Raw genomic sequence first — 24675 nt, forward strand, 5'->3', positions numbered from 1 at the left:
ACAAGAATAAATATTTGATTTTTAAAAATAATGTTGTAAATGTTGGTTACATATCTAAGAGGGCCCACAAAGTTCAGCAACCCCTTTAGCTGGGTTTAGCCAGATCTTTTTCAGGGCATAGAGGGATAGCTGGGTAAGGTCCTAGTGGAAGGAGGAAGCCAGTTCCCTGGTATGAGAAAGAGGTGGTTCCAACACCAGTGGATCCTTTGGTTTCCAAGGCTATACTGGAAGAAGATTCTGGCTTGCAGGACAAGTGTCTTCCCAGAGGATGTCTGGGGTAGGAAGAGTTCATGAGTGCTAGAGGCTAGGTGATGGGGGAAAATTATATCCAAAAGTTATAACTTAGAGTTGTACTTTTTAAATAGCCATAATACCCAAGTTATTATTTCTGTGTTAATAAGTGAGGGCTTTATTGTTCTTTAAAGTTAGTCATCAAGTTTGATCTTGTCTTTCTTAGTTTAAATGAGCTAATTTTTAAAAGCATGCAGTATGTATGTCTCTCTTTGTGTGAACTCTGATTTCTCTTGAATTACATTATTCTCTTATACCTGTCCTGTAAAGAGATACCTCAGCAAATGGCAAAACCCCTAATACGCACAATTCCGGTTTTATGTACCTCTGATGCTAAATGTCACAGATTGTTTGGGGGGATGTCACGTGAATAAGTTGTCAATAACTGTATCATTTGTGGCTCTAAAGTCATATATAAGTTAGTTCTTTGAAACTGACTGTCAGAAGAGGATGGAATGAAAGTCCTAGATATAAAGCATGACACTTTAAGCTATAACTATCCCAATTTTGTTAGCTTGGTAAAGACTTCTTCTTTTTCACTCCTTTTTGAGTTCAGCATCTCAGCACAATTTGACCTAAAACTGCCTCAGGATAGTGGATGCTTTTCCTCAGACTCTGACACGTGAAACTCCAAACAAAAGTTAAAGTTTATTGCTCTAAAATAATGCTACAGGTCTGAAAACACATTACAGGTGCCACATTGACCATACTGGAGACTACAGCTCCTCTTGTAAACTGCATTCTGCAGAAAAACACTGGTGGTAAGACAAAGGTGGGGTGGGGGAGGGGGAATGGATGGGCCTTTGTTGAGGTCATTTTTCCATTTAATCCAGAATTCATTTGCCTCACAAAGCCCTGATTGACATGTGATAAGAGCTTCCTGAATAGGCTGTGAAGACACAAGAATAAAAGGGATTGGTACCAATTGTGATAACAAGCCCAGTGTCCCTTTACTAATAAGCAAAAATGTCACAGTGTAAGCATGCATGTAGAAGATAATTCTCATGACTACAATTCACCTTTTAGAAGTTGAGTTTGATTTTGTTTTTTAAAAACAGATCTTCTTTCAACACAATTAAAATATTTATCTCCCTTGCTTCCCCCAAATCTGTCTGCCTTCCTGTCTTATCTGTTCTTCTACCTACCTGTCTGTCTGTCTGTCTGTAGAGCCCTCTGCTGGAAGCATGGAGCGTATTTGTATTTATTAAAACTTAGGTCTTGCCATTTGGAGAAATAATAATGCTAGAACAGATAAATGTTTTCTTGACATAGCCTTGCAAGTTTACACCAGTCTCAGTAGAGCAAGAGGTTTGCATAATTATTTTTTGTCCTTGTTTGACTCTTAAATGGTAACACAACTATGATGAGGTAGAACAAAACACCGCCAACGAAAAATTGCTAATACCTGAAATGAGGAGAAACCTACTAATAGGATGCCTGCATTAGAGTGTATGAATGATCTGGGAGGCTTAATTTACTTACTGAATTCACTTATTTATGTTTTATGGTATTCCAGGAAGGATATTAGACTGTATGAACAAAAATCTACTGCTAGTGAATGACCTTTCAATGAAAATTTATATGGACTGTTTCCTGTTTTTCTAAAAGCCTACAGTCTGAGAATAAATGAGGTGTTGAAATTGAAGACAGCTTATCTATGAATTTGGGTCTCTTGCTGTTATAGGATTTCAAAATCAATCTTAAGAAAATGTAGGCAGTTTGACAGTATGGCTATAATGAATAGAGCACTCTTGTTTTTAAAAATGAGACAAGATTAAATAGCAATGCTAGCTGAAAAGCCCAGGGGTAGAATATTTAGTAAATCTTGAAAATCTGTATCCTGTTTCACTGATGTAAAACAGTCCATTCCTTGTGAGAGAATTTCTACCCAATCAGTCATGGTAGTTTGGGATTAATTTGGAGAAATCAAGACTTCTGGTTTAAAATTATACCTGGCTAGCAGTACCCAACACACAATTTCCCACTAAAGTACTTTGGAAAAGTGACAGAGAAAAACAGAACTGAGGTCTTCCTTTGGAAAGAAGGTAGAAAAAGTTGTCATTACCTTTTAGGGACAAGAGAGTGTTGGGTTCAGTAATTTGAGGCCTCTCTGAGATTAAGTAGGAAAACGCTTTTATCTTCCTCTTACATTTTCAAAACAAGATTAATACCAGTTAGAAAAGTGGGTATATACCCTTTACTGTCTTCTGCTTTCTATAGCACTGTGATGTTTTCCTCCACCCACTGTCAGTACAAGGTGCTTCCACATCATTCAAAGAGGAAAGCTCCTAAAAATACCTGAGCAGGAAGTCGGGGGCTTTAGTGAGTCGGTACTGCATCTGGGAAGTGTGTCACATAAGCACTCTCACTGGGACGGTACAGGAGCATCCTGTTTCCCGGGGCTGCTGTTCATCTCATGTATTTGTCCACCAAGGCAGACAGCAGGAGTTCAGCCCACTGCAGCCAGTGCTGGATTCTGGAGTTGAAATTATAGACACGAGCCCAGCATCCATCCAGTGACTTAAGGCAGGAATTCAGCTGGAAAATCAGAAGACAGTGAGTAAAATCAATGATGGTCCGTACTTCCTGCTTTACTGCAGAATTCTTCCTGTGATTTCACAGTATATTTTCACAAGTTAACAGTATACCTATGGAAGAATACTGCAGAACAGAACAGAGTTATCATTCTCAGAAGAATACAGCTTAAAAATAAAGAACAAAGAAGTTTGGAAAAATGTATTCATTCTCTAGAGAATGTAAGGAGATGGATTGGCTATGAAAGCAGGGCAGGGTTGAAAGGAAATGTTGGAAAGGAGATGGTTAAGGCAAGGAACTATAAGAACAACCAAAAATGTGGTGATGTTATTAAAATCGTACTTATGATCGTAAATGGAACAGAAGTGAGATGGTGAATGAATATTCCATTCAGGATTGTGAAAGACTTAATGTGAGGAGTTTTCTCCCAGAAGGTAGACGAGAAGGATAGAGTGTCAGTAATGAAGAGATAAAGGGATAGCTGTCTTCACAGAGCACAGTAAGGAAGCTTAAGCATTATGGATGTTCCTTAGGATTAGAACTAGAGGAGGAGGAGAAATTAACAAAAACATAGTAGAAGAAAAATTTCCCAAGCCGAAAAATGTCTGTGCATTCAAAAGGATTTGCTATGTTCCATTTAAAATTGGAGGAAAGAAGCCATACCTAGATAAGTCTGGGCAACATTTTTTAGTGAACATGTATCATTTCTACTTCATCACATAGGTACAAATGAAATGTATTATTCTTTAATAAATCTTATTAAATAAAACTTACCCCTGAAGTCTTGTGTCTCCACAGCTTCACTGCCTAGAAGCAGAACCTTAACTGAACTTTCTAGGATATTGTCTCTCCCATGTCTCTGGGGAAGGCTCTGTCCCAGTCTTGGTCCTGGCCCACAGCTCTACTGTTGCCTGGCTCATGGACCCCCAGTACCATGGAAAACAGCCCAGGCCAACCACTGCTGAGTTCATCTTGTAGCTTTAGGATGCTGATATTCCTTAGGCAGCTATAGTCACTGTCATGTTCGTTCCAGCCACACTGTTCTTCCAGTTGCTGCCCCACCCCCAGTGTAAATACAGCTATTCCCTTTTTGATTGAAGGCTTAGCAATGGTGGAATAGTATTTAACTCAGATAAAAATCACTGGTGGCTATCAGATAATTTGTCTTTCCCATCCTAAAACCAAGCCCCAAGTGCAACATCAAGGGGCTGCTTTAAGGACCACTTCCTTCCTTAGCTCATGGTCTGACACCCAGTGGCCAGGCCTGGTTTTCCTCCACTTTTCAGGAATTCCTCTAAGCACATCATGGTCTCCTTGGAGGCAAGACCTTTCCAAGAAGAAAGCTTCTCCTCAGCACATGGGCTGGGAGTGGGAGCTCAGCACTGGGATGATGGAGGTGGAAGCTGACTTGCTCCTCTGCATCTTGCTCCAAACATCACTGCCCGTGTCCTTCATAAAAGGTCATTGGCTTTCTGTCCCAGCACCCACTGTATCTCCACATGTTCTCAGGCAAGATATCCTTATACAGGAGTATGAAGAATTTTTAAAAACCCTACAGGCTTCCAGGCAGGAGATTTTCTTCTTTACAAAATAAAAGTGATCAACCAGCCTCTACCTAGATTTCTGGAATTCCAAGCATTCCCTCCAAAGAATGGAATCATATAATTGATCCGAGAATGTTATAGTCAGGAAGATTTCTTTCATGTAAAATGTTACCACAGAGATATGCTCTGGTATACAGTAGCTGTAAAAGGATCCCACTCTTGTATCCTTCTTAAAAACCAAATACACGTAACACATCAGCTATGCAAAGAAAAAAGCTGGAAGGAAACAGAGAGATTTACAGCGGTTGCTTCGGTGATCTCTATTCTGCTTCTTTATATTTCTTTGTATTTTCTAAAATTTCCTTTAAAACATTCATTGCTATTTTAACCTCTGAAAAGCAAAATAAGCATTGGGAAAATTCAAACAAAAGAGAATCTACAAGGGATAATAAAGAAAAAATTACGGAACTTCTGCATGGGACAAAATATGCGAGGAACTGCATTCCTGGCTAATATACTGCATCTCACTGTAGAAAATGAAGGGGAGGAGTATACTTTTTCATAAAATGCCATCTCTTTCTAGAAATATGTATATGCTATATAAAATATAAAACACTGAGTAAATGTTACCTTTGCAGTGTTTTACATTAAAATGAAAAATTTCACATTAAATGAAAGATTTCATATGCGCAGTGAATAGAGCTAATCCCTAAAATAACTTTACTCTTTTAAAAGCCTGAGGACAATCAGAAAGGACATCCCATGCTTATGTACCACCTTTCTTCTCTTCTTAGCATTCTTACCTGAGGTCTCCTCTTGATTTATCAATAGGTCGAGCAATATCATAATGTCATTTTCCACGGCCCAGAAGGAAGCTTGCAAGACTACATAGCACATCAGCTTGCACTCTGCATGAAGGTATATATGACTTGCACACCTACTCCTTTCTTTGAAAACATGAAAGTGTATGGGGCTAATCATTCTCTGTAATCACAGCACAGACAAATGGCTGCAGGATTCTCCTGTGAGATAGTGAGAGCCAAAGTGGATGCCGGTTTCTCCAAGGAACAGCTAGTAGATCTGTTCATCAGTAGCGGTAAGACATTTCAGCAAATTGTCTGAATTGTAATAACCAAAATGCATGCTCTTCTGTGGTGTCATTGCAAGGAAATAAAAATTGTTGCTCGAGGATGAATTTAAGTTGACTTTTCAGTTAATCCAGCAGCTATGGGATTAAAACTGGAAACCCAGATGAACACTTGCCAAAAATTATTTTCATGTACATATCATTGCATTTATTACACATCCTATGTTTTTCTTCCTTTTTTTCACCTTTTGTTTATAATTTTTTAACAGATTTAGAGAGGGCCTAAGGTGTCCACATTTTGGGAACAGGAAAATTCCACCAAAATCTGAATGTTGCTGTAGTACTCAGGCCAGTTTTTGGCCAGAAACTAGTGAAAGTAGCTACAGAAAGCTGTTTTCTCTGATGATGATACTAATAATAGCTAACATTTTTTAAGCTTTTGCTCCGGTAAGCCCTGTTCTAAACACCCTGATTTATAAACACTTGAGATAAGATCTTAAGTACCCTACCCATAGGTTTCACAGCGAGGACACAACAGAGCAGGACACAAACCAAGCAGCCTAGTTCCTGGCCCCTATTGCTTAAAAACTCACATGCGCCAAAATTGTCTTCTCCCCTTAGTTTCATAACAGAAGCCCCCTGTGTTTTTTCAGCATTTAAGTCTTGTTTCATCTCACAGTAAGCAACTAAAATATTTTCTTCTCACCCCATCAGGGCAGATAGCAATTAGGATGAATTCTGCTCTAAACTTAGAGAAGCTAAAAAAGATCTGAGAACAGTGAATTAGGTCAAGAAAGATTCGAAGGTGACCGGCTCAGCATTTCTAAGTCTTTGGGGAGCATCTTCTCAAATAGAACTCCTCTTCCTAATTTCCCAATTTAGTGAGTGGCACAGTCTCTTCCCCACCCCCGCCTCCCCCACCACACACCCACTTAGAACTCAGGTCTCATTGGTGGGCTTGAAATCCCAAATACCTACAAGTGCCTAAAGCCACATTAAGGGGTGAAGCCTGATGACTGGGGTGGGGGAGGGGAGGCATGCCTCCATCTGCAAGAGGGCAGCAGCTCTCAGCTCCAGCAGCTTGTTGGTGGGATAAGTATAGATCCAGGGTTATGAGGTCTTGTGATTTGGAGGAAGAAGCCAGAAATCTATATGTTTATGTGAAAATTGGGAAGCTTGTCCAGTATTTTCAACTATCTCAATTTTTAATGCAGTATGAGAAGGACCTAAAACCCTCTGTTCCTCCGATTCATGGACCTGTCACTACTATCCCACAGCCAGTCCGTGGTCACGTGCTGCCAAATGGGTCTCATTTTTCATCTATCCCCATTGGTACCATCCTACTTTATGCTCCCTTTTTCTGTGTCTTGTCTACTTTCCTACCTCTTCTCCCTGAGCATACTTCCCAAACCACTAGCCCCCTGCTTAAAAGCTCTCTCTGACTCCTGTCCCCCATATACTTCCATCGCCCACTGAACTAAGTCAGTGCCATTCAGTGCTGTCCATTCTAGAACACTGATCCACCCAATTTGCTTATCTGACCCTTTTTAATATAATTCAATTTTTTTGAGATATAATTGAAATATAATGTAAGTTCATGGTATAGAGTGAATTGACTTGATAACACTTATATATTGCATCTGATTATCACTGTAGCATTAGCCAACATCTCCATCATCTCATATAATTACCATTTCTTCTTTGCAGTCAGAATATTTAATATTTACTCTCTTAGCACCTTTCAAGTAGGTAATACAGCATTGGCTCCTCAAACTTATTTATCTTATAACTGAAAGTTGTATCCTTTGACCAGCATCTCCTTATTTCCCTCACCCTCCAGCCCTGACCACCACCATTCTGTTTCATCAGTTTGGCATTTTTAGATTCCACGTATAAGTGGTACCATGCAATACATGTCTTTGTCTGATGTAGCTCACCTAACATAATGCCCTTAAAGTCCATCTATATTGTCAAAAATGGCAGGATTTTCTTCTCTCTCATGATGAATAACATTCCATTGTAGATGTATGACACATTTTCTTTACCCCCTGATTTCCTGATGGATAATTGGGTTGTTTCCATATCTTGGCTATTGTGAGCTATGCTGCAGTGAACATTGGAGTGAGGTGTCTTTTCAAGATCCTGGTTTCTCTTGAAATGATTTTATTCCCTTGGGATATATATCCAGAGGTGGAATTGCTGGGTTTATGGTAGTTCTATTTTTAGGTTTTTGAAAGGACCCTCCGTATTGTAGTCCAGAATGGCTGCACCTGTTTACATTCCCACCAATAGAGAGGAGGGTTCCCTTTTCTACACACCCTCACCAACACTTTTAACACTTTTTGATAATAGCCATTCTAACAGGTATAAAGTGATATCTCATTGTAGTTTTGATTTATGATTTCTTGGTGGTTAGTGATGTTGAGACTCTTTTCATGAATCTGTTAGCCATTTGTATATCTTCTTCGGAACATCTGATTTTGAAAAAAAAGATGTCTATGCTCCAGTGAAATAGGATAGTTCTTCCTCACATGTCTTTGCTTTTCCACTCTTCATGTCTTTATGCTGCAGCTTTCATCTAGAATTACTCTAAAATTTCATCTAGAACAGACACACAAAGTCCCCTCCACTCCCCTCACCACATTGTGCCTCCCACATGGCAGGTACCATGTAATGTACCGTGTTGTACAGTACTGATTAAAATAAACTTGAAAGCCCCTGTTTAAATGCTCTGAGGATACCCCACTGAAGGCTTGTCTGCTCCCTCCAGGTATGAATGCTACCTTAATGACAGCAGTAGGCTTTGTTTACCTCTGTGCCCCCACCACCACCACCAACTATAGGTCAGGGTGGTGAAGGTATTATTTGGGCTTTTGTGAGCTCTTTGAAGGCTAGTAATATATAGCTTATTCTTCTGTTTCACCTTGTACACTGATTGCCAGTAATTACTTGGTGAATGAGTGGATGAACATCCTGATACAAGAAATAGCATTGGCAAAGAAAATGGAATATTAGTCATACTTAGTTGTCAGCAAATAGAAGAACTCGCTTGCAGTGGAGGCAGAAAGAAGGAAGATGAGAGGGTTCAGCCCTTGTTAAGGCAGTAGCTGAGGATGGGGCATAAAGATAGAGTGAATTAGATCTGAAAAAAGAAATTTTCAAACTGCAGACTGAGACCTGAAGTTCTCTACTCTTACTCCTTTCATTTGTGGAAAATAGGGTAGCCTTTCCAAATATTTAAGGATTTTTATTCTATATTCGGTTCATTAATTTCTAAGTGTCAAATACCTTCTTTTTTCATATAGCAGAAGTAGGACACAAACACAAGATTCATCTGTACTTGCCCAAGTTAGCAAGCTGAGCACATCAGAGACTCCTTGGTTTACCTTGTCTGGTCAGCCCCAAGTTCTTTAGAATCTGCCTCCTGTATCTCATCTCTACCTCCTGCTCTCCAGTCTGTCTACTGTCTTATCATTTCTTGCTCAAGGGACTATATGGATGCCTTATCACTAACCCTTCTTATGTCCTCTGGCCTCACCCCTTTCACAAACCCTCTGCAGGCTTCCAGAGAGTTCACTCTAGAATAAAAAGCTCTCAAGACAGTTCCCTGCTGTTATTCTCCAGTGGCCCTAGAATAAACACTGAAGTTTTCTGAATGTTATGTCAGGAACATTACAGTCTGACTTCGGATCTCTCCCTTGCTGCTGTCCATCCTCATCTTCTAAAGCCCTGTCTACTATCACCATCATTTTCATAATAGTAGGTCCCTCTGCTGTTGCCTGGTGGCCAGTGGTGAGAGCGTGGAGGACATTCATTTAGAGTAGAAGGGGCACCAGGGACTCCTGAGCAGTGTTGGGGAAGCTCGCGTGAACCAGAGGGAAGAATCTATGGATAGTGCGGTGTCACCTCTTTTGAGGTGCAGAAAACCCCTAGCAGGGAATGTTCTTTTGGTCAAGGGTGATAGAAAAGGACAGAGTAGAAAAGGCAGGGATCTGGATGAGAGAAAAGGGGCCCATAGGCTGTTCAACTCAAGGGATAGAATAATTCCTATTTTCTATTGGCTACTCTTTTGCTTTTTTAGCGAGAAATTAAATTGATCAAATCACATGACTACAAGTGAGGAATATAAGGTATACTAAACTTATTCCTGGTTTTTTAACTTTATTTTCTCAAAAAAAAATTTTTTAAAAAACTTAGATTGTGCTGGGGTTAGAATCTTGAACTTTAAGCTTCCAGTAGGCATAGCCCATATGCTACCTTATATGTTCCTCTCCACAACTCTTTAAAGAACCCCTATGAAAAGAGACACAGAGAATGAATAAAAGAAGTGTACAAGAGAAAAATTATAAGAAAGGAGATTTTTTTTAAATAATTAGCTTTAAGAATCTAAAACTTAAATGGAAATTAAAATGGTGCCAGTGAAGAAAAACTGTAGAATAGAACAATACTTTTGAAAGAATGACATAGCATTTATGCTAGCAAGGATTATTTTGTGTTTGTTTTAAAATAATATATTCCTTCTTATGTTGACTTTTGTGAGAGGCAGTCATGTCACATGGCTCTGTTATTTGGTAAGGAGGGTGTGAACGTGTGTTAGACTTGGGTTGGGAGTGCTGTTGTGGCTCAGTGGGTTAAGGATCCAGTATTGCTGCAAGCTGGGGTGTAGGTCACAGATGTGGCGCGGATGTGTTGCTATGGCTGTGGTGTAGACCAACAGCTGCAGCTCAGATTTGACCCCTAACCTGGCGACTTCCATATGCCACAGTTGCTGCCCTAAAAAGACCAAAAAAAAAAAAAAAGAATAAAAGCATTGGGTCATATTTCTCCTCAGTGTAAGGTATTGAGTTAGGTTAGCAAGATAGATACTTTTTAAAATTACATGTGACAGTAGTAGTTAAAAAAATTAAACACTATGTTGGTATTTTAAAATAATGCTTAGAATTCCCGAGAGACTTTTCTACTTCAGAATTAATACAGGTGGAATTACTGTAATAATAGGAGACTATGTAATTGAAGTCTATGTAAATGAATTTTCCGCCTTGGACCCTGCGTTACTGGAGGCTCTTAGAAGGTTTGGCTGTTGCTTCTCATCTAGACATCATCCCTGCAGAGCCTTGTTTTTAAGTAGACAGTGTAAAAGATGGGCTGTTTCCATCCCCAAGGAGAAGATTATGGACTTAGGGTCACCTCAGACGTAAAGGAGTTTAGGTTTAGGTTTAAATGTGGAATGTTCATTATGGTTAAGCCAGTGAGTCTCGCTCTAGAACTAGCTATCCAGAACTTTTAATACAAGTCGAGCTAGACACATGCTGTTTATTAACTAAAACAAAATTTACCTTCAGACCAGCTTGCTTCAGGATGTTGAACTCAAGTGGTCAGATGGAGAAGTTAATGGAAAGTTGAGTATATGAGGCCCATAGCGTCGAAGAACTTTTCACCAAAGAAACCCAAGTCTACTTGGTACCTCAGGGGAGACCAAGATGAACAAAGATGAGGTGGAAACCCAACCCAATGGTTATGAGCAGCACAAGCTCTCGATTAAGTGTGGGACTAATTAAATCATTAGCAATACAGTCCTTGCTTGTGGACCCAGGAGAGGGAGTTTGTGTGTCTCTTTCCAGGAGACCTCCTGAACTCCTATAAACTCATTTGTCCCCAGCCTGAATCCTCCCTTGCTGCTCCTGTCCCACTTCCAGCCCCCGCTGGGCAGCGCAGGAGAGATGCCTCGACCCTCAAACACTCGTAACTTCTCCACCAGCCCTGCCTCTGGGATGCTCCTGTGCATATGCCCTCTGCCTCCATTCACTGTGCGAACTCTTCGCCAGTGTGACCTCAGAGTTGCCTCTGATGTTTCCTCTCCACCCCTCCCCTCAAGACAGTCAATCATGGGACTGTACCAGCTCCACTGAGAACACTCTTTTTGTTATGAGCCTTGGCCTGGATGAGCCATTACCTCTTGTCCTCACCTCAGCAACAAAAGCCTGTAGCTGTGCTTTCCTGTTTTGTTCCTGTCATTTCTTCACACCAGACTGAGATCTCAAAGCAGGAGTCAAATCCTCTTTATCCCCCTCCTAAAGATAAAGACATCCACAGATGGCCAGAGCTGGTGGTTTCTCCCTTCCGACATGACATCCTGGGTCTTCCACTTTTCTTTTGTGGCTGGGTTCTAAGACCTCATATCAGCAAGTCTCGCCCTGGCTGCATGGAAAATGCCAGGGCCCCAGGCTTAGCACAGACCAGTTACATCACAGCCTCTGGTGATGGATCCCAGGTGATTGCTGCCCACAGATGGGCTCCCAGGTTCCATCCCGCTGATGTGGCTCTGCCCCAGGCTCCCAGCCCATCTTGACTGGAAATACATAGCTGCTTTGAGCTCATGGTCATGGACTCTTGCAACTATTCTGACCTTGGTTTGAGGCACCCGTCCCTTCTAGGACTAAGCCCTGCCTGACCTCTATTCTTCTGCCTGTGCCATTGCTTAAACCTCAGAAGCTTTCTTCTGATTTATCTCTCAGATGCCGTTCCTCTAGTAGGTCCAATTTAAAATGCCAAATCCAGGAGTTCCCATTGTGGCTCAACAGTAACGAACCTGACTAATATTCCAGGGAAGTTGGGTTGATCCCTGGCCTCACTCAGTGGGTTAAGGATCCGGCATTGCTGTGCCTGTGGCATAGGCCAGCAGCTGCAGCTGCAGCTCCAAGAAGACCCCCTAGCCTGGGAACATCTATAAAAAACAAAAAATTAAAAATTTTTTAAAAATTAAATAAAATGCCACATCCCCCCAGTTGGAATCCATCACCTCCAGCCTGCCATAGCCCTTAGCATAGTACATTCAGCAAGTGGGCCAGGAAGACATTTGTTAAGATGCAATTACATGTTCCTGTAGACCCATTCTAGCTGGACACAGCAGCTTCAGGGCTTCTAGAACTTTCTAGAGCTAGCCATGCACTTAAATAAAGGAAAAACTGGAGACTTTCAGTCCTTAGTTACAGAAAAGCAGGTACATAAACCATTCCATCTGTTCTGTTGCTTTTTTGTTTTTAACTTTTGGGTATAAAAGATGTTTTGGTTTATCGTTTTAAAAAACTATAGGCTTCTTATACTTCCATAATAAGTGTATTTCTGAAATAACATTTGAACCTGAGAGACATAGAATTTCCGCACTCTTTACTAAGTAGCTGTGTTGCAAGGGATGTAGCACATGCCAGACACTAGTGTCACAGCCCCCAAAGTACAACTATATTTAGAGACGACTGTTTTTGTTTCTGGTCTTTTTGTTTTTAAAGTTTCATAGCATCCAGAAGAGCTATTCCGTCTCAGAAGATACTCATTTACAATTTTCAAGGAGTTCTTTTGAACGTGAAAATGCGTTTGTGACTATAGTAACAAGGAGGTGGGATTAAATATAACATACTATCATTGTGCTTGTGAAAAGTGGAATACTTGACAGAATCTCAAATATTTTAAGTTGCTTTTTTCAGTGGTAATTTAGCTAAGGCTGATGTGTCTTAGAATCTTAGAAAATATCATAAAGTGATTTAATGTTTTATTCATTAATATGTAAGAAGGATTATATATATTTTTAACTATAATAGTAGCAACATTTGAGTGCTTAGCAGGTGCCAGGCGCTGTTTCAAGTGTGTTTTGTCCACTGACTCGTCTTCTGCCTGTGCTGATAATCCTCCATTCATTTCCATCTTTTACTTTGGGTGGATATGCTGTTCGGTCCCCCATCTTTAGTGTGAGGACCTCTAAAACCAGACTGACAAGCCCCAGATGGCAGTCCTTCCTTCCCATCGTCAGGTCACTTTGACCTCTCCGAGGTCTGTAAAATGCTTGTCTCTGAGGCCCTGTCTCCATCACTTTATGAATATTTTACATATCTGTAATGTAAAGGTCATTCAAGGATTTTGACCTTTTGTATTGTGAAATACACATCTGTGAAATACATACTACCCGTCTTTACAGATCAATGATTTACTGATTGATTGATTGATTGTCTTTTTAGGGCCACACCCACAGCATATGGAAGTTCCCAGGCTAGGGGTCGAATTGGAGCTATAGCCGTCAGCCTATACCACAGCCATAGCAATGCCAGATCCAAGCTGCATCTGCAGCCTACACCACAGCTCACGGCAGTGCCAGATCCTTAACCCACTGAGTGAGGCCAAGGATTGAACCTGCGTCCTCATGGTCACTAGTCGGTTTCTTTACTGAATAATTTAAAATAAAATAACGATTTAACCACTGACCAGGTTATGAAATAGAACCTCCCCACCTTCCAGAATGGGCCCATGTGCCCCACCCCTGTTCACAAACCTTGCCTTCTGGAGATAAACAGTCGTCTGTCTTTTGTAATAATCATTTCTTTGCTTTTTTAAAAAACTAATTTTACCATGTATGAATCCCTAAACTATGTTTAGCGTCTCCCCAGTTTGAACTTTAAATGAAGGAATCATATTGAATGTATCCTTTTGTGATTTGTTGCTTAATTTTTTCTTTGTGAAAAGTCTTCTGTGTGGTGCCTTGTGGCTGTTATGTGTTTTCTTGCTTATCTGTTGTATGAATACACTCCTGTCCTTTTGTTGGAGGACATTTGGGTTGATTCCATTTAGGATCTGTTCCAGATCCAGTGTTGGATCACTGTGTGTGTGTGTGTGTGTGTGTGTGTGTGTGTGTGTGTGTGTGTGTGCATGTTTCCAATAGCGCCAAATGGTTTTCCAGGATCGTTATACTCCCCCAGCAATTTAAGAGCATTCCCATTGTGCCACAGCTTTGCTAACACTTACATTTTTGCCAGTTTGTGTCGATTTTTGTCAACCTTTTAATCACTGAATTTCCTTTCTGACTACAGCATGTCTGATCCCAGTGAAACAATCTCCTGCTGACAAGAAAATCATCATCATCTTAGAGAACCTGGAAAAATCTTCATTGTCTGAGTTACTGGGGGACTTTTTGGGACCTCTGGAAAATCGCAGCACCGAAAACCCCTGTACTTTCCAAAAAGGTAAAGATAGTGGAGAGACTGCTGAGGAGCGGGCTTTCTTGAGATCCTTCTAATCTTTCTGTTCCCCAGTGCTCATGCTTCATGGTTGTCTTTCTCTCACTTATTTGGATTTGCCCCCTAATAGGGGCTGCTGAGGGTGGACCCTTGCTTTTGGTTTGTTTTAGGAAATGGAACATCCGAATGTTACTACTTTCATGAGAACTGCTTTCTGTTGGGAACCATTGCCAAGGCCTGTCTCCAGGGCTCCGACTTGCTGGTCCAGCAGCACTTCCGCTGGGTGCAGCTGCGGTGGGATGGGGAGCCCATGCAGGGGCTGCTGCAGAGGTGCCTGAGGAGGAAGGTCGTGACTAAGGTAACAAACCACAGGCACAGCCTGTTGCCACGAGAGAGGCCTTAGTGTCAGGTGACCTGGGCTAGAGCTTCCAGCAAGTAAAATTGGGGGATATTGAAGGGTTCAATAGGATTCTGCATGTAAAACCCATAAAGGTTTCCAGACCATATTAAGTATTGTAAAAAGCAAATAGATTTTACTGTTTCTATTAACTATTCTCAAGGAGTCTCTCCAAGTTCTAAATTAATCACTCTTAAGAAAAAGCTACCACTTCCTTGGAGCCTTTATTATCCATCCACTCAGGCTAGTTTTTGTTTGTTTGTTTTTAGGGCCACACTTGCCTCAGATTGTATCTGAAATTCCTAATTTTAAGGCTAGGGTGGAATCGGAACTGCAGCTGCCGGCCTATGCCACAATCACAGCAATGACAGATCCAAGCCATGTCTGTGACCTTGGCTGAAGCTTGAGGCAATGCCAGCTCCTTAACCCACTGAGCGAGGCCAGGGATGGAACCCACATCCTCACAGAGACAGTGTTGGGTCCTTAACTCTCTGAGCTGCAATGGGAACTCCATACTCAGGCTAGTTTTAATATTTGACTATTACACTGTGCTATAGTAAATATTAAAAAGTCACACAAAAATAGAAATCTGTTGACACAGTTTCAAGAATAAAAATCACTTTTAGTCATTTTTCAGAAAAATAAAATATTCTGTATTCTATCAAAATAACAAAATTAATTTAGCACTGACCAAATCTAGTACATTAGTCTTTATTTTCATATTCTTCAGCTGGGCCAGAAGCTGAGCATCTGGGTGGATTTGAAATAAAAGAGCTCAATTCAGCAAGATTTTATCGTTTAATCCTGCATAATAGGCCACACTTGGAGGACAGGCTCTTCATTGTATCGGCACAGTATTTTAAGCTGTAACGCAACCCCACTGCTAGCTGCTTCACACAAAGGGCTTTTTTCTCTTACATAAGTAGATGCCTTGCAGTGGGTGTTGCTGATGTCCCTTCACACCTTCATGATGTCAGGTCCCAGGTCTGGGTGGGTGTCTTGACCTCCCTTCAGGACTGTAGCACAGCTGCAGAGGTTCGGGCATCACACCCTCAGACGCACTTGTTCACAGGCAGGATCCAAGATGCTGTGTCTGAGAGGGAGCTTCAGCTTCCTCTGTCTCCTCCTTATCAGGGAAGAAAGGCCCTTTTTCTGAAACTCCCAGAAACAGAAGACTTCCCCTTAATGGTCTCTTAACCAGGACTGGTTTCACGCCCACCCACCCCTCACTCCAGACCATGGCTAGACCTACCTTTCCAAGACCAAAGCTCTCCACCAAGTTCTTGAACAGAATTCTGTGTCTGTTGTGTTGGAGCATGTGAATGTGCATGTGTCTGTGGGGTGGGGCAGGGGGAGGTGGGTGGCTGGAGAAATGTAGGGTGGGGAATAATGCCTTTGGTAAATCAGTGAAGAGTGCCTACTACTGGTGACTTTTTTTTTTTTTTTTTTTGTCTTTTTAAGGCCACACCCGTGGCATATGGAGGTTCCCAGGCTAGGGGTCGAATCAGAGCTGTAGCCGCTGGCCACAGCCACAGCAATGCCAGATCCAAGCCATGTCTGCAGCCTACACCACAGCTTATGGTGACACCAGATCCTCAACCTGCTAAGCAAGGCCAGGGATTGAACCTGTGTCCTCATGGATACTAGTCAGATTGTTTTCTGCTGAGCCACAATGGGAACTCTCCTACTGGTGATTTGAATTCATATCTGAAATCCCTTAATTAATCTGACATCTTTTGCACCAAGTTATGCCGAAGTCAGTTGTCTGGCCATTAATATATGCTTTTGACCAAACCACATCTGTTATATTCCCTCAACCAGTGGGAAGAAAGGTGCAGTAAAGACAGTCATATATTTGTAGCTTTTCAAATAACTGAGACTTCCATTAACTTCATCACTTTTTTTTTTTTTCTTTTTAGTGCTGCACTCATGGAATATGGAGGTTCCCAGGCTATGGGTTGAATCAGAGCTGTACCTGCTGGCCTATGCCACAGCCACAACAATGCAGGATCCGAGCCAGGTCTTCAACCTACACCACAGCTCACGGCAATGCCGGATCCTTAACCCAATGAGCGAGGCCGGGGATCAAACCTGTGTCCTCATGGATGCGAGTCAGATTTGTTAACTTCTGAGCCATGATGGGAACTCCCAACTTCTTCACTTTTAATATTTAAATCTTATTGCCAAAAAATTCACTTAAATAATTACAGAATACCAGTTTTTTTTTTCTTAAAAACTTTATTTTTTTTAAAGCAGTTTTAAGTTTACAATAAAATGGAAAGGAAGATACAAAGGTTTCCCACAAACCCCTTCCTTCCCAAACATTCATAGCCTCCCCCATTGTCACCAGAATGGTGCATTTTTTTATCAAGGGGGTCCTACACGGACTGACACATCAAAGCCCCTGGTTTACCCAAGAGAAGAACATGAAACGTGTCATGAATTTGGGTTGAAAGATACCAGTTAACCAGTTTTGTTTTGTAAATACAGGACTATTTCTGGTAAAGTGTAGTCCCCCTTCCTCTCCTCTGGCTCTCTGGTAAACACAGTTTGAAAAAGATTGATTTTACTTCTTTTGAAAGGAAAGTTCCAAGGTTCAAGCTCTGCACTTTCCTCCATTGTGTGTGAGAACAGGCAAGTGGGGTGTGTTGTGAAGAACAGGGAGGGGGCAGGGCAACACCTTCCAGTTACCAGGAATCACTTCAGGTAGGTTAGTAAAGTGGATTCCTGGGGAAGGTGTGCAGTGGGCATGCATGAGTCCTAAAACATCAGCAATTGTGTGCCTGCAGAATGGAACCAAATCTTTGGGGGCACTTAAAGCGCACTGACAGGTGATAACAACTTCTTCTGGTTCCTTATAGGGATATAAGTAAACAGACCTTTTTAGGACAATACCAGGCTTCTAGTATTTAATAAAAATCAATTATACTTTTTTTTAGTAGAAAATTTAATAGTAATATAAGTTCAGTTAATATTCAACTAATCATGGTCAACTCATGATTCTTGCTGAAAGAATATCAGAGAAAGTGGGAGGAATATGATTGTTCCTCTTTTGAAGGAAAGGGAATTTATAATAACACATCCCAAAGTCTTGTGTAACACACTGATGTCACTTTAACAGGGCTGCTAAGATCACTGAACCACTGTTTCATTTTTCCTTGGTCAAATTCTGTCCCTTCATGAAGGACATAACAAATATTCACATATTATTCTCAGTCTTAATACCATAATTACTTGGTAAAGTAGTGATTTACATGAGTCTTTCTTAGAAAATACAGAGTTAATTGCTATATCTGACTTCTACATATTTGAGAGAGATTTCCCCTCATAGTAAATAAATCTTTGTCTTTTTTTTGAATCCTTTGTACTACAAAAAGGAACTCTTTCATAAAATAGAATTCTGAAAAGAATTGCTCCCGTTAAACTATGTGTGTTACACAGTGTAACTTAAAATTTGCACTTTTTCAAATTTGAAAACAAATCTCTTTATGCCAGCAGAACTTTGTGTATTTTGATGAAGTGAGCGTTTTATCTGAGATGTTCCTTCTGGGAAAATTAAAAGTAATACAAGGTCAATATGCCACAGATCCGGATATCCCATCTTGTTCCTTAGCCAAAATGTTAAAATATTTAATTGCACTTTTATTCAGAATTCTTTTTTGAATACTTAACTATTTGCAAGACCTCATGGGAGCTCTATGTACACATGAAGAGATTTCTTCCAAAACTGATGTTTAAGAATTCATCCAAGCTGTCCTCCTGCACTGTCACTTCTGAATCCGTTCTTTCACATAAGCTGGGGATCTGCATCTGTGTCTCATGCTAACACACACAATAGAGTGTATTATTACCTATCCCTCCTTCAGCCACCCCCAGAAGGTGAAATCAGATTCGGCTACAGTTTTGTTTTATGGTTTTAAATATGTAGATTTTTAACGTTGGACTATTAGGAACAGAAGAAAAAGCAGCACTGTTCTAAACCAGGCCCCCATCTTCCCCCTCCCCGTCTCTCTAGTTCAGAGGTCAGGTGCCCTCTCCCTGCGATCCCGTGTGCAAGACGGTTGACTGGGCCCTGGCTGTCTGGCGCCAGCTCAACTCGTGCCTGGCCCACTTGGGCACACCAGAAGCACTTCTTGGACCAAAGTATTTCCTGTCTTGTCCTGTAATCCCAGGGCATGCCCAGGAGACAGTGAGGTAAGTGTCATTTCTCCTTCTTGGCCTTTTTAAAGTAGAGCCCGGGCCATTTAGGGATGTTGGGAGTGAGAAAGCTGAAGGGGCCACCTGTGCCGCCTCCGGTCATCAGCACAGAAAGCCAGAGCCCTGTGCTCCTGTCTGAGGACCACCATGACCTGTCTGTTGGGGAGCTCCTAAGGAAACTATTTGTGCTAAGACTAGATAGATACAGTTTCCCTCTGTTTACAAAACTCTCATCAAAGTCATGTGTGACTTGCTATGCATTGCCTCTGGGGAAGACCCACATGAGAAATTCAGGCAAGTATCCTGTAACCAAAAAACAAACAAGCTTATGTTCTACTGATGCAATGAAAATTTTCCTGTTTTATTGATGAGACATTATTTTCTTTTGTAGCAGCTTATGAGAATAGACGTAAAGAGAATAAGGTTAATGAAATAGAAAATCAGAAGGAAATTGAAAAGAGGAAAAAATTTGTCACCATCCAGCTTACTTAGTAAGGGTTCTGTGATTAGCTATTAGATTTGATTCTGTACTTCCTGGAATCCTGGACAGAAATCCATTGTGGAAAGCAGAGGATGCAAATAATATGTTTTGTCTATTGTAAGACAAACTATCAATTTAATAACAGCTAATTGGGAGAAAAGGAAGAAGTGCTATATTAAAAAATGTTGCAGCCTGTGCGTGTTAAAAAGCTGAAATGCATTTATTCATATAATTGCCCTTTTTAAAAAAATCGGTGTCATGATTACATTTAAGGCTTTTTTACATCCAGAGTCTCAAGATTCTTAGGAGCAATGAGTTTGGCCTTTCCTGTCTGCAGCACAGTCATTGTCAAGAATCAGAGGCCCTGACATTTTTTTGCCCTATTTGCAAGCTGACAAGTTAGCCTGCTGCGTTCAGGATGCTGAGTCAGAGCCAGCATTTCATCACCTATGGCAGCTGCATATTTTCCCTGCGTCCCCCAGCTCCTCATGTCCCACAGGGTGATGCATAGCAGCCCAGATGGATGCTGGCTTTGCATCAAAGCTGTGGAGCTACATGGAATCACCCAGTCTTCTAATGGGAGATGCTTTGCCCTGGAAGGAAACACTATTTTCATTATCCTGGTCAGGGAAAAAATCTGCCCTCTGCTCCAGAAGACACTGTCTCTGTTTTCCAAGTCTGTTTGCCAAATTAACATCCTTGAAAAGGTAGTCCACAACAACAGCTGACACAAAAGGTGCAAAAGTGCCATGGAGAGTTATCTCCTTGCAGCCACATTAAGGAACTGACTTTAAAATTTTTTTTTAATATTTTTTAGCCGAAGCTTATGTTGTCTTTACCCCTTAGCATCTTTAGGAATAACTGTGTCCTTTTTTTCCCCTCTGAGTTACCTATTACTAGATATGAACAAGGAAGCTGATAATAGCTGCTTGATACGTGGGGATAGTTTCAATGATCTTGAAAGACTTATGTCAATACCTAATAACTTTGAAAACTTTGTTGTTGTGGGTTTTTTTGTTTTGTTTTGTTGTTGTTGTTGTTGTTTGGTCGCACCCATGGCATGCAGAAGTTCCCAGGCCAGGAATGAACCCGTGCCACAGCAGCAAACCCGAGCTCGTGGCAGTGACAATACCTGATCCTTAACCCACTGAGCCACAAGGGAACTCCTGCATTAACTGTTTCTTAATGCTGCAACAAAGTGCAGTCTTTCTTGAAGAAATCTGAATTGGTATTGAGTGCTCCAAGTTTGGGCTAAAGTTCCACAGCTACAGCTTTTGCTGCAGAGTCCACCTGAGGCAATGGCTGGTTGACCCCCATCCCCTTTCCACTAGGCTCACCCTCCACAGTTAGACATTGAGCCCCAGTCTTGGGGAAGGCAGATTTAATTTGCCAGTGATTATAAAATGTATCCCAAATGAAGAAATACTAAGACATATGTGTCTTTTTAAGGAAAATGGAAAGTAATTTTAAGCTATTTAGGCATAGACTTTCAGGAAACCTTTTTTCCACACTTCTTCATTCTGTAAAGTTTTGTTCGTATTTTTCCCCGTTCTGTATATTTATTTGTGCACTCAATTTATTCAACAAATACTCAAGCATTGATTCCTGTTCTGCAGGATCTTATAGAGGAAAAGAAACGAGACATGTAAACAGTTTCAATTGAAATACATTGTTTTTGTTTTTTGGTTTTTTGGGCCACACCTATAGCATGCAGAAGTTCCCAGGCCAGGGGCTGAACCTGTGCCATAGCAGTGACAAAACTGGATCCTTAACACATTGAGCTACCAGGGAACGCCAAAATACATTATATTTTTAAGACAAAGTCAGACTACTTGAGTACTGGATAACCTCATTTATTCCAAAATTATCTGGGAAAGGTAGCGTATCCATAGAAACAATTAGCTTTTCTTTCATGGTCTTCAAACCAGACCCCTATAGAGTTGAGTGTGATTCATGAGAGGCCTGGTCCCAACTGTAAACACTCTTTCACCAGGTGGATGTCTAAGCTGTGGAATGCTGTGATTGCACCCAGAGTTCAAGCAGCAATATTGTCAAGAGCCTCCCTGAAAAGACAACCTGGCCTTGGGCAAACAACTAGAAACCCTAGCCAAGGGCAGCAGGCTGTGGTTAGAGCTGCTCTCAGCATCTTGCTTAATAAAGCTGTTCTACATGGCTGTCCCCTCCAGAGAGCAGGTATGTGGGTTCGTGATGGGAGGAGAAGAAGTCACACTCTTATGTAATGCAGGTTTGAACTTGTTTTTAGGGAGTTCTATTGTCTCTCTTTGTAAGGAGCAAAATACCTCCGTGTAATGGATGTTTCACAACACTGAGCTAAAATGAGCTCTATTTTTAAATAACTGGTTCATGTTTAAATACCAGACGTCAAAGCAAAGTTTGCTGGTTGACAAAACCCCTGCTTGATTATCGCAGGCCTATGATTTTAAAGCAGCTATTTCTTTGAGCATTGGAAATGTTGGATTTGGCTTGGGTCTGTATAACTGCATTATTGGTGTTATCCTTTTGGCAAAATGTGCTTTCTGTTGTTTCAGAGCTAGACCAACATACAGCTGATTTCAAAGGGGGCAGTTTCCCTTTATGCATAGTTTCAAGTTACAGCAGTTGTAGCAAGAAGAAAGACAGTGGCGCGTGGAGAAAGGTGAGCACCAGTCCTCGCAAGAAGTCTGGTCGGTTCCCTTCACCCACCTGGAACAAGCCAGACCTGATTGAGGAAGGTAAGGGGAGCAAGCTTGTCACCTGCATAGATGTAGGCACCCACGAGGTGGGTTTTGAATGCAAATGGGCTTTTATTTTTTATTACTATACACTCAACTAAACAACACTCGAGTATTTCAGTGCATATTTTCATGGATTAAAGTACATAATAGGTATGTCCCAAAAATATTTGAAAGCCCCTTACCTGAAAAATAATCTTTCATACTAGAATGGTCAAATTAAGTTTATCTTTATTGTGTTAATGATCATCTGATTTTTATTTATTTGATTTTCTTGGGCTTCACACAATTACACACTTAGGTAATAAAAATAGACCCGTAAAAGGAGAGAAACATGCCAAAGTACATTCTTAAGCCAACCTTAAGTTTTTAGAAGTATGGGTTATAGATATAACTGATACCAGTTGGAGGTCCTTACAAGCGAGTCAGTTTTACATGTTTTTGTCATACGTGAGATGTACACATATCAAGTTTTTTTTCTAAGCACTGGAAATAGAGCAGTGAAAACAGGAGATAAAAATCCCTGCCCTCATAGTTTATATTCTAATAAATTATTAAACGCATTCTGTATTATGGGATGTCACATATAGAAAAGAAATGTGTAAGTTTTCATTCTAACAACAAAGAGGGCATAACATATCTATCTCTGATGTTAGACTATTCCTTTTGGCTTTGATAATAGTTGTTTCATAATCAACAATCATCAAATTATAAATGTTCTCCCCAAAGGAGATGATAATTTGAGTAAGAATGAAAAGGTGTTCCAGCCTCTTATGCATTGTAGTTTTCTGATTAGGCCCTCAGGAGCCCCTTTGTATACCACAGTATTCTTTTTTATGTAATTTTGTGGCAACTTTATAGCAGTGGGGTTGCTAAATAAGAGGATATGATGCCCCAAATATTTTTTTTTTTTTTTTTGCTTTTTAGGGCTGCACCCACAGCATATGGAGGTTTCCAGGCTAGGGGTCAAATCAGAGCTACAGCTGCCAGCCTACACCACAGCAATGTAGGATCCAAGCCATGTCTGCCACCTATACCACAACTCATGGCAATGCCACATCCTTAACCCACTGAACGAAGCCAGGGATCAAACCCGCATCCTTATGGATCCTAGTTGGGTTCGTTACCACTGAGCCACAACGGGAACTCCCCCAAATCTTATATTTTTTAAAACAGAAAAGTAGTTTTTGTTAATATATTTTCATACTTAAGCTTTGTTTTTAATAATATGGTTTTTAAACATATCAATACATGCCAGTGTTTTGTAATTACCCCAAGTATGTGATAATAAATTATGACCACTTTTTAAAACGATCCAATGGAGAGTCACTGAAAAAAAATAAACTCTCACTGTAATGATAAGTGTTATGTATTTATAACAGGATGCATTCTGATCTCAAAAGCTTGCCTTTATTTCCTAAAGTTAGTGGCTTTGATTTAGGGAATAAAGTCATTAGATGTCAGCAGAAGAGAATCAGTAGACTCCCCCAGAAGACTTTCTGTAACAAGGATTATACCTCTCCCCTCTTTATCCATTGATAGTATGCAGAAGTGTTCTGCCATGAGGGTTACCATCTCCATTTACAGATAGCAAAAATGAGGCTCAGTGAGTTCCTGTACTAGTCAACTAGTATCCATGAGGATGCGAGTTCGATCCCTGGCCTCACTTAACGGGTTAAGGATCTGGCATTGCCTGGAGCTGTGGTGGAGGTCACAGGTGGGGCTCGAATACCCTGTTGCTGTGGTATAGGCCAGCAGCTGCAGCTCCGATTTGACCCCTAGCCTGGGAACTTGCATATGCCGCAAGTGCGGCCCTAAAAAGCAAAAAGGAAAAAAAGAAAAATAGCGAGGCTAAGAAACTCTTGGCACCCTGCCCCAAGTCACCTCTCCTACAACCAGAGGGTTCTGCAATCCATGGTATTTTTCCTTTCAAGTCCCAATGCTGTTTTCTTATTCTGTGCCCACTCATAATAATCCATAGCACTCAGGTAATGGGACGCCCATAGCAGGCTCTACCCTGTAATATTTCCAAGGTCATTAGAAGTCCTATAGAGTTTAGGACCAGCTTCTTTCCTGAGCTTAGTGATTAAACAGTAAGCATTGTCAGTATCTACTTTAGATTGACGAAGTAAAATCCATAAAATGACTGAACTGAAAACAATATTATGAAACTAAGTCAAACTTGGAAGAACCTAAAACAGACTGAGATGTCTGTCATAGGCTTCTGAAGCTCAGGGCTCAAGCCCTTTCCATTGGGGAAGGCTACTAGTCCGTGTCTTCTGACAGTAATGACAAAAGTACAGAGATTTCTGATCTGCTTTTCTAATCAAGATATATCAAATTCAATTTACTTTTCAAATAATTCTTTAGAGCTAATCTGTGCTAGTACCATTCATACAACTTTAGAAT

The 24675-nt window shown here is 40.8% G+C and overlaps 1 protein-coding gene across 7 annotated transcripts in view; it reads left to right on the forward strand.

Moving 5' to 3' along the window:
* Positions 1 to 24675, forward strand: part of CTTNBP2 (cortactin binding protein 2) — a 158148-nt gene that overhangs the window by 124466 nt on the left and 9007 nt on the right. For all 7 annotated transcript variants that reach the window (XM_021078655.2, XM_085006025.1, XM_085006024.1 and 4 more), the window contains 7 exons: positions 5202 to 5288; positions 5367 to 5466; positions 14313 to 14465; positions 14630 to 14817; positions 18872 to 19050; positions 21528 to 21727; positions 22084 to 22266. In XM_021078655.2, coding sequence (XP_020934314.2) covers positions 5202 to 5288; positions 5367 to 5466; positions 14313 to 14465; positions 14630 to 14817; positions 18872 to 19050; positions 21528 to 21727; positions 22084 to 22266 — 1090 coding nt within the window. The remainder of the gene's footprint in view (positions 1 to 5201; positions 5289 to 5366; positions 5467 to 14312; positions 14466 to 14629; positions 14818 to 18871; positions 19051 to 21527; positions 21728 to 22083; positions 22267 to 24675) is intronic.

The sequence above is a fragment of the Sus scrofa genome, chromosome 18 (assembly GCF_054392235.1).
Source record: "Sus scrofa isolate SSC_HxYL_T2T_F1_AM1 chromosome 18, Sscrofa_HxYL_maternal_Yorkshire_Landrace_v2.0, whole genome shotgun sequence".
Taxonomy (NCBI): domain Eukaryota; kingdom Metazoa; phylum Chordata; class Mammalia; order Artiodactyla; family Suidae; genus Sus; species Sus scrofa.